The sequence below is a fragment of the Doryrhamphus excisus genome, chromosome 16 (assembly GCF_030265055.1).
Source record: "Doryrhamphus excisus isolate RoL2022-K1 chromosome 16, RoL_Dexc_1.0, whole genome shotgun sequence".
Classification (NCBI taxonomy): domain Eukaryota; kingdom Metazoa; phylum Chordata; class Actinopteri; order Syngnathiformes; family Syngnathidae; genus Doryrhamphus; species Doryrhamphus excisus.
In genome coordinates, this window is record NC_080481.1 from 18,448,100 (window position 1) to 18,458,658 (window position 10,559).

General features: G+C 48.1%; 1 protein-coding gene across 3 annotated transcripts; it reads left to right on the forward strand.

Moving 5' to 3' along the window:
• Window positions 1-1,860: 1,860 nt before the first annotated feature.
• znf217 (zinc finger protein 217) lies at window positions 1,861-8,566 on the forward strand. 3 transcript variants are annotated; one of them, XM_058051299.1, is made up of 5 exons: window positions 1,861-1,942; window positions 3,777-5,090; window positions 5,335-5,442; window positions 6,103-7,242; window positions 7,972-8,565. In XM_058051299.1, exons 2-5 carry the CDS (start codon window positions 3,806-3,808, stop codon window positions 8,061-8,063), a joined length of 2,625 nt encoding a protein of 874 aa, XP_057907282.1. In that variant the 5' UTR covers window positions 1,861-1,942; window positions 3,777-3,805; the 3' UTR covers window positions 8,064-8,565. The 3 variants fall into 3 exon arrangements, with proteins under 3 accessions (XP_057907282.1, XP_057907281.1, XP_057907280.1); XM_058051298.1 differs by lacking the exon at window positions 1,861-1,942 and adding an exon at window positions 2,030-2,358 and having other exon boundaries at window positions 7,972-8,564; XM_058051297.1 differs by lacking the exon at window positions 1,861-1,942 and adding an exon at window positions 2,411-2,665 and having other exon boundaries at window positions 7,972-8,566.
• The last annotated feature ends 1,993 nt before the right edge of the window (window positions 8,567-10,559 follow it).

Consider the following 10,559-nt stretch of genomic DNA (forward strand, 5'->3'; position numbering starts at 1 on the left):
TGGCTAACTATGTTTACTAACTATGTTTACTAGCCAAGTCCAACATAAATGGCTAACTATGTTTACTAACTATGTTTACTAGCCAAGTCCAACATAAATGGCTAACTATGTTTACTAACTATGTTTACTAGCCAAGTCCAACATAAATGGCTAACTATGTTTACTAACTATGTTTACTAGCCAAGTCCATCATAAATGGCTAACTATGTTTACTAGCTATGTTTACTAGCCAAGTCCAACATAAATGGCTAACTATGTTTACTAACTATGTTTACTAGCCAAGTCCAACATAAATGGCTAACTATGTTTACTAACTATGTATACTAGCTATGTTTACTAGCCAAGTCCAACATAAATGGCTAACTATGTATACTAGCTATGTTTACTAGCCAAGTCCAACATAAATGGCTAACTATGTTTACTAACTATGTATACTAGCTATGTTTACTAGCCAAGTCCAACATAAATGGCTAACTATGTATACTAGCTATGTTTACTAGCCAAGTCCAACATAAATGGCTAACTATGTTTACTAACTATGTTTACTAGCCAAGTCCAACATAAATGGCTAACTATGTTTACTAACTATGTTTACTAGCCAAGTCCAACATAAATGGCTAACTATGTTTACTAACTATGTTTACTAGCCAAGTCCAACATAAATGGCTAACTATGTTTACTAACTATGTTTACTAGCCAAGTCCATCATAAATGGCTAACTATGTTTACTAGCTATGTTTACTAGCCAAGTCCAACATAAATGGCTAACTATGTTTACTAACTATGTTTACTAGCCAAGTCCAACATAAATGGCTAACTATGTTTACTAACTATGTATACTAGCTATGTTTACTAGCCAAGTCCAACATAAATGGCTAACTATGTATACTAGCTATGTTTACTAGCCAAGTCCAACATAAATGGCTAACTATGTTTACTAACTATGTATACTAGCTATGTTTACTAGCCAAGTCCAACATAAATGGCTAACTATGTATACTAGCTATGTTTACTAGCCAAGTCCAACATAAATGGCTAACTATGTTTACTAACTATGTTTACTAGCCAAGTCCAACATAAATGGCTAACTATGTTTACTAACTATGTTTACTAGCCAAGTCCAACATAAATGGCTAACTATGTTTACTAACTATGTTTACTAGCCAAGTCCAACATAAATGGCTAACTATGTTTACTAACTATGTTTACTAGCCAAGTCCAACATAAAGGGCTAACTATGTTTACTAACTATGTTTACTAGCCAAGTCCAACATAAATGGCTATGTTTGCTAACTATGTTTACTAGTTATGTTGACTAGCCAAGTACAACATAAATGGCTAACTATGTTTACTAACTATGTTTACTAGCCAAGTCCAACATAAATGGCTAACTATGTTTACTAACTATGTTTACTAGCCAAGTCCAACATAAATGGCTAACTATGTTTACTAACTATGTTTACTAGCCAAGTCCAACATAAATGCTGGTTGTTGTCGTAAAGAGAAGAGCTAACTTTTCTTTGGGGACAGTGAAAGCGTGAATGCACTCATTGTTGGAGCCCATTAGGCTGCTATCAGCTGTGGTGGTGGTGGGGGGGGGGGGGGGCAGCCGTCTTTATCTCATCAACACAACAATGATCAGATATCAGGAAGAACATCAGCACTCTTCATCGCTCTACTTCCATGTTTGCATGGCCTCAAAGAGGAGGAAGATGACTCAAGCAACCTGCTTCTGCAAAAAGGCCTCCTGTGGAACTGTGAAGAAACTCCCCTCCCCCCGCCTCCTCCACCTCCCCCCACCTCCACATGGCGTCGCCCCCAGAAGAAGAAGAAGAAGAAGAAGAAGAAGAAGAAGAAGAAGAGCAGAAACCAACCTTTATTGAGACGAAGCCTTCTTTCAAGGTGTTGGGGCAATGAAGACGCGCACACGTGCGGCTGATTGGTATGTGACGTCACCATGGCAACAACGCATTCGCTCACAAGAAACCACAATAAGCCCCCCCCCCCTAACCCCCCCACTAAAAAGAATAACGGCCGCACTTTGTTTTTCTTTCATCTTTTCTGGGGGCGCGCTCACGTGAGGTGAGGGAGGTCTTGCCGTGAACGCGCCTCATCTTCTTCGCTCAACAGCTGCACCGGCAGGCGGCACGCTAACTAACCACACACGCTAACTAACCACACACGCTAACTAACTAGCCACAGCAACGGCAACGCGACACTACAAAACCCGACACAAACCCGGAAACGTCAGAAAGTCTTCTGCTTTAAAACAAACTCAACCACACAAACACACGCGCAAAATGTTAACGGTCAAGTCGTTGTCGTTCGGACCCTGAACGCACCACCGGACGCCTTCAAGTGAGTAACCGTGAAAAAAGTTTGTCTCCCGTTTGTCAAAGTGCAGAGTTCGGCTTGCTTTTTCCTCCCCGAACGCTTCGGTCTCCGCTTCGTGCTGGAAGCGAAGCGACGGGACGTTTGTTGCGTGAAAAAACGGCTGCTTGATCAGCTTCCTGGATGGGAACAAAGACGGCCGCTTGACAATCACACTTGTTGCACACCTGGAGCCGCACAACAAACACAAACACAAGGCTTTGTCGTCGACTGATGACGTCACGCACTCACAACTCCTACCGAGTCCACCTGAGCATCAATCAAAGTCATGACGGTACTGTATTATTATTATTATTATTATTATTATTATTACATGGGCTAGCCTCCAGGGCTAGCATAGCACTTGTAGGAGGACTAGGACTTCACAATAAAATACCCCGCACGGCTCGGTGGGGGCCCATTTTGGTGAGGGTCAGGATAAAAGCGCCCGTACAGGAAGTATAAAGACTGATGGCATCCACGGAATCAAAAATGGCGGCGCCCGTCCTCAGGATGGTCACCGGGAAGCACGCCTAGCGTACGCGCTAACGCTCACACCTGCCGACATCATGCACTCGTAACGAACTAAGTTGACCTTTGTTCAAACAACAAAGTGCTCGTGTCATATAGAGGATCTCGGACTAGCGTTTTAGAAGAGCGGCACACACCTGTCATGGTCCGTAGATGATCTTTGATGAGCGTTGTTGCAGTTGGTCCTGAAAAACAGCACAGCCCTCCCGTCGTACAGTATAGAAGATCTTTGACATTGTTGCAGTTGGTCCTGAAAAACAGCACAGCCCTCCCGTCGTACAGTATAGAAGATCTTTGACATTGTTGCAGTTGGTCCTGAAAAACAGCACAGCCCTCACGTCGTACAGTATAGAAGATCTTTGACATTGTTGCAGCAGATCCTGAAAAACGGCAGCGCCATCTTGTCGTACGGAGGATTTTGGACTAGCGGTTTGGCAGTAGGTCCTTAAAACAGCAGAGGGCTCTTGTCATTTAGAGGATCTTTGACCAGTGGGTTCTAAAAAAAAAAACAAAGTGCCTCCCGTCACATAGAGGATCTTTGACAAGCATTGAAAAAAGTGAGGATCTTTGACTAGCATTTTTGCAGTAGGCGCTTAAAAACAGCAGAGCGCTCCTGTCACATAGAGGATCTTTGACTAGCGTTTTGCAGGAGCTGCTGTTGCATACAGGATCTTTGTCAATGTCTTGTTTGGAACTGCAGAAGGCTCCCGTCACATAGAGGATCTCCGTTTAGAGGAAATCGGTCGTCTGCGCTCTATTGCTAAAAAGTTCCATTTCCTGTTTCCCGACATGGGCCGGCCTCCCACCTGTCAATCAACGAAGCGGTATCGCGATCGCAGTCACTTGAGGAGACCCTGTTGTCGTGTTGTTGACAGGTCGGCATCACCTTGACGAGCATCCCAGCATGCCGACCGACGCTCGGCTGCCGTTCCCGGAGAGCCCGGACGGACCGGGCCGAGACAGCTTGACGAGCAGCGGCGCCGACGTCCCGGGACCCGGCTCCAGCATGACCCCTCACGCCAGCCACCCGGCCAAGGCGGCCGAGCCGCCATCTTGCATGTTCTGCGACAAGACCTTCACCCACCAGGACGAGGTGGGCGCCCACGTCCTGACGCAGCACCCCACCACCTTCTTCGAGCCGGCCGTGCTCAGGATCGAAGCGGAATTCCGGATCCCGGGTCAGAGGGCGTGGCCCGAAGCGGGCAGTTCGGCGGCGCACCAAGAGGAGGGTCACAGCTGCGTGGTGTGCGGCCAGGCGTGGCGGGACGCCGGCGAGCTGGAGAACCACCTGAGGAAGCACAAGGACTACTTCGCCTACTGCTGCCACGTGTGCGGGCGGCGCTTCAGGGAGCCCTGGTTCCTCAAGAACCACATGAAGATGCACGGCAAGACCGGCGGCCGGAGCAGGGCCCCGCAGGACCAGGAGAACCCGGTCACGGTCAACGGCGTGGTCCAAGAGGCCGGGTCCGAGCCCGTGGTCACCGCCTACAAGATGTGCATGGTCTGCGGGTTCTTCTTCCCGGACCACGACAGCCTTGTGGAACACAGTCAGGTCCACAACCGAGAGCCGGAGCCCGGCAAAGACGAAGTCCCGGACTCGCGATACGTGAGCCAGTACAGCTTTCTTCACGGCCTGGACCTCCAGCCTCGTCCCCCGGGAAAGCCTTTGCAACCCGAAAGGACGTCCAAATGGATCCCCCAGCTGGACCCCTACAACACGTTCCAGGCCTGGCAGCTGGCCACCAAGGGCAAGATCGCCGTGGGTCCCGTCTCCACGAAAGACCTGGGCCAGGAGGCCAGCACGGACAACGAGGACTGCGGCTCGGACAAGGAGCAGACGAACCCGGCGTGGCCCGACGCTCCAGGAGACAAAGCTGCCAGGGACGCTCCGGGCCGAGAGCTCCGGTCCCAGCACCAGGCCGCGGAACGCCGCCGGGAGCCGCGACTGCTGCAGCGCCGGTCCTGGATGCAACACGCCAAAGACACGGAACGGCCCACCACCTGCGACGAGTGCCTGCGGACCTTCAGGACCTACCACCAGCTGGTGCTGCACTCCAGAGTGCACAGGAAGGAGGCGGGGGGGGACAGTCCCGCCGAGGGGACGCTGTCCAGGGCCGGCTCTGCGGACCGCGTGGACGACGGCGAGGACGGCGCCGAGGATGCGTCTCTGGCGGAACGCTTTGCTGCAGGTATTTGGCGACGTTCGCGCGTCTTGCTTTGTTTGTGTGCGGCGTCACGTGGACGCCGTTGATCACATGACTTTGGTCGTCTTAGCTCCGCCTGCAGGACTGCGACGGAAGTCCTTACACCGTAGCTCCCAAAAAATGTAGTAACGGACTAATTGGGATGCGTGCTATGTTGTACTGACTAGCCTGGACAAGTTAGCATTCACCTTCTGACGGCGGTCTGCGTTCCCGTGTCCTTTTGTTGAAGGCGAGGACGGCCTGGACCGCGCCAAGGTTCGATCCAAGCACTGCAGCTACTGCGGCAAGTCCTTCCGATCCAGCTATTACCTCACCGTGCACCTGAGGACCCACACAGGTAAGCCCTCACCACCGATACACAATCTTTGTAGTCCAGCCTTCACGTCCTGGCAGTGGCACGAGTCAGTTCCAGGGTCAAACTGGACCTCGTATGCGGAAGTCATGCAAGTGTACAATGCTTAACCGATGAAAGACCGTCACCTGACCGCGTACACTAAATTACTGTGTTGGACTTGATACCGTATTGAGTAATAGGAGTGTCAAGGTGACTATAGGGGTGTTATTTCATGTCTAGAGGGCTTTAATCCAAGTATATTTAGAAGGTGGTAAACAGGTTTCCTATGAGTCATATTGTCTTCTAGCTACTATATTGGGTAATAGAGAGTGTAAAGGTGACTATAGGGGTGTTATTTCATGTCTAGAGGGCTCTAATCATGTTAAAGGATATTTAGAAGGTCGTGAACTGATTTTCTATGCTGGGACGGAAATATTCTAAATTATCCTAAATGAGCTTATCACAGTCTGGTCAGAACTGGGGTCAGGACTGGGGTCAGGACTGGCGGCCCTAAAGGAGGGATGACTGGACCAGTGTGGCTTTTGTGTCATGAATGCAACATGACTGACACCTAGTGACGATACGCCGTATTACACAGCAGGTCTCCTGAATGACGCCTCTTTGCCCCCCCCCCCACCCCCCACCCCACCCCCCACTGCTCAGGTGAGAAACCCTACAAGTGCGTCTACTGCGACTACGCCGCCGCCCAGAGGACGTCCCTGAAGTACCACCTGGAGCGCCGCCACAAGGACAAACCTTACGTGGAGATCCCCAGCAAACCGGGTCTGTCCCCGAGCGACGGGAAACTCGCCAACGAGGCCGCCAAGAGTTCCGAGGACACGGCGACGAGGAAAAGCCCCGAAAGCGAAGACAAAGCGGCGGCTGAAAATGCGTCCGTCACGCCGCCCCCGAGGGCGGAAAAGGAGGAAGACCAGGACCCCGAGGCGCCCTTGAATCTGTCCTTAAAAATGTCCCTGTCCGTCCCAGCCAGGAAGGTGTCAAGCGCGTCTGCGTGCTCCCTGTGCGCGTACCAAAGCATCTACCCCGAGGTCGTGATGATACACAAGCAGCTGAGCCACAAGGAGAAGTCGGACGTCGGCAGGAAGAATCTTTACAGCAAGCAGAGACGCCTCACGGGGTGCCCGCCCGCCCTCCAGGGCCGAGACGTCCCCCCGCTCGACACCCTCGAGAGGCGCCACCCTCGCCGAACCAAGTCCCCGCCCCCTCAACCTTCAAGACCCAAAGAGCCCACACCCAAGCGGACCCCGGACGCACCTCTCAGCGACGGTCCCCGGAGTCGCCTTTCGGAGCCGACACGCTTCATAGACGCGGCCAGGGGGTGCCGGACCGAGCAACCGCCCACCGCGGAGAGGGTGGCGTCTGCCGAGAGGAGTTTCCCCGGGCGAAGCGGCGGCGCCGTATGGAAGTCGGACGCCGCTCGCCTCTTCCTGTCCGGCCCGTTCGGGAGCCTCCCGCCTGTTGGCGAGCCGTCTGTCAAGCGGCTGAAGGTCACCCTGCCTGCTGGGGCCCCCGCCACCGGGAGGCCCGGCTTCCGGGGAGCGCCCTCGGGGGAGGGGGCCATCATCAGGCCGCCGCCTCAAGGGAGGGCCGTCAAAGCGACGCCACCCGCAGAAGCCCTGGGCCCGATCAAGAGCACGTCCATCGCCGCCATCGGCGCCGGTTTGGCCCCCGACTGGAAGGTGATGAACCTCCTGCACTCCTGCGCCCCCAGCAACCTGCCGCCCCTCTATTACCCCGTCCCGGGGAACCCCAACCACGGGGGGCCGCCTACCCCAAGAGCAGGTATGTAGGTTACCGCCGGGGGGGGGGGGTTCACTTAGGTAAGTTTAGTAAGTTTAAGTGAACCACACTTGCTAAGTGGTGTAGCATCCATGATGATGATGATGATGATGATGATGATGATTACGTTTAAATGAAAGCCGATGGGAGACTTCGTTATAATTAGGTCATCGGAGAAGCAGATTAAAATTGGTCCAATTTTCATTTGGTCCAAATTGAACTAAAAGAGAATATTTGTAGTAAAATATGAAGTAAAAGTATTTCTAAAAAAGTTTGTTTTGGGAAGCTAATATACAGTAGACTTGTTTATTAGCATATGCTAATGTGGGGGTCATTGGGCCGATGGAATTCTTCATGATTAGAGATGTAAACTATTCTATACGTTAGTCATGAAATATGCAATATAAAGCAAATAAAAGATTTAGTTAAGAAGATGAAAAATGTAAATGAACTTAAGTTAGTTTTAAAAAATGAGAGCGCTACATAATTATTATTATTATTATTGGAATTAATTTTATTTGTTCAATGTAAGACATTTGAAAGCGCATGCGGAGCTAGTGATGCTTGAAGGAGGAAGTAAGATCTAGGAGGATCTAGTAGGATCTGGTAGGATCCCAGTGGGAGGTGGGCTGCTTCGTTGGATCGGACACCCGGCGGTTACGACAGCAGATGAAAAGCGAGCCCGTCCGCGGCGTGTCGCCGATTAAACATGTCTAAACGTGTCTTCCTCAGGGGGCAGGAGCGTGCTGTTCCAACACCTGACCCGACCCCCACCCAATCTGCAGAGGAGGGAGCCCCCAGGCCCCGCCCCCAAGCACCCCTGACGTCTTTCGTCTCGTCAAAGGCTGCCATCTTCGTTTGGAACGTCGGGTGTTGCTCTACGTCCATCTTCCGTACTTTGGCCGACCTTCAGTTCCTGTTGGAGCCCCGTGGCGGGGGTTTCCAAGGCAACGCCATCCGGGTTTACGTGTAGGCGGGGTTCAAAGAGCACGACTCCTGCGTCCTCGTCTTCAAGACGCCGGGAACGCCCGTCTTTTTTTTTTTTTCTTTTTTGGTGACTTTTCAATGAACTTTGCTGATGTTTGAAGGCAGCTTGTTGAGGACGAGAAGAAAAGGTCTGGTCTCCTTCCAAGACCTGGTCCGCCTTCTCCAGAGTTTGGGTTAAGTTATTGTTTTTCTTCTCTTTCACTTTGACTCAAATGTCAAATATGTTTTCACATTTCTATATGACACGTTTCAATAAAGAGAGGCAATAAGAAGCGCCCTGATTATTACAAAAATGATACGCCCATTTTTTCCATAAATACAATCAAAACTAAAAACAAGACAAAAATTTTGCTAGAATATCAAAATATTAAAAAAATAAAAATGAGAAGAATGAGGAAAAGTGATATTTTATTTGATATATTTAATTTTAAATTTGGTTCTGAGTAACAGAAAACTTGGAAATGAAACTACGAAAAGAAAAAGTTACTCAGGACATTTAGAGTGGTTGTTTTCCCTTGGAGTGGTTACCTGAGGACAAGGAACATTTCAAGTATTTGCTTTCATTTGGAGTTGTCACCCAGTGACTCGGCGGCATTTAGAGTAGTACTTTTATTTAGAGTAGTTACTCAGGACATTTAGAGTGGTTGTTTTCCCTTGGAGTGGTTACCTGGGGACAAGGAACATTTCGAGTATTTGCTTTCATTTGGAGTTGTCACCCAGTGACTAGGCGGCATTTAGAGTAGTACTTTTATTTAGAGTAGTTACTCAGGAACGAGGGATATTTGGAGTAGTTACTCTGGGACTAGGAACATTTTAGAGTATTTACTTTGATTTAGAGTAGTTACTCGGGAATGAGGGATATTTGGAGTAGTTACTCTGGGACTAGGAACATTTTAGAGTATTTACTTTGATTTAGAGTAGTTGGCCATTAGCGTGGTTCCTAGAGGATGAACATTTACAAGAAAAGAGCTGAAAGCGTTTGAGTTTTCACTCATAACATGACGAGAAACAGAAGCAGTAATAAATGGTGTCCTGTTCTGAATGTTCTATTTATTTTGACGTATTCTCACTTCCGCCCATTTGTTTACTTCTTCCTACTTGCATCTGCTATACGTGGTCGTGTAGGTGTAATGACAGAGTTTGGCCACTAGAGGGCAGTGCTGTCAAGGTCTGGAGAGCGGAGTAGTCCGTGCAGTACTAATTGTGTTTTCTGGCTCCAAACGAGGCCAAAATACTCGTATCGATGTCGTCTTTTATTATAATTCATGAATACTCTGGCCTGGGGTCGGAAAAGGAGCCTAAAACGGCTCTGGGCGTCAGGGAAGGCCGTGAAGCCGTCTCTCCTGTACCTTCTATTACACTACTTGACGTGTCAATCAAGCTAATGCTGCATTAGCTGAAGTAGGAAATTTGATACTTACCGCTTAGAATAACGGAAGTAAAATACATTTTCCTGTTGTATTAAATGACCATATCCAGTATTACATATATATATATATATATATATATATATATATATATATATATATTATATTGTATTATTGAAATATACATTTTGAAGCAACATTTAAGCATTTATTTTAGGAATGTTTACTTACATTTTTTACACTTCTTTAATTTTTATTAGGTTATTTTTCCATTGTTTCTTACATTGTACACTTTTAAGTCATTTCTCAGTTGAAATGATTTTTGATGAATTAATATTTTTGTCTTTGTACATGTTGGTTATTTTTATTTGCAATTATTTTTCATTCATTGAGTCATTTTAATTTCTTTCATTACACCTAAGTCATTTTTTGTTTTTTTTATATATTTTATCATGGTTTCAGTTTTAAGTCCTTTGAAGATTTTTTTATGTATATATGTATATTTTTTTACACAAGTCATTTTTCATTTACTTAGATTTTTAGACGTATTATTTTATTTTGATTACATGTTGAAGTGGTATTTATTTTCATATTTTTAATCATTTATTTAAAAAAAAAGATGTCCTTATTTAAGTCATGTTAAGAACTGACATGGTGTATTCTTTCTTATTTTATTCCACTTATTATCCCCCCCCCCCCAGTAGTGCAGCACATCTGTTTGCCGTCTGCTCCCCCGGGCCGTCGCCGTGTAATCTATTGCATTAGCTCACATTAGCGCATATTGCCCATGGGCCTCGGTAATCACCAACGCAAAATGAACATTTCACTTAGCATCATCCTCACGTAACCCCGCCCCCTCCCTCCCTCCCTCCCCACTTGTGCGGCCCGCGACTTGCGACATCCGTCCGCAGACCGTCCCCCGTCAACGCCGTCGTGTGAGGATTCAAACACCCCAGCTGGCGCTCG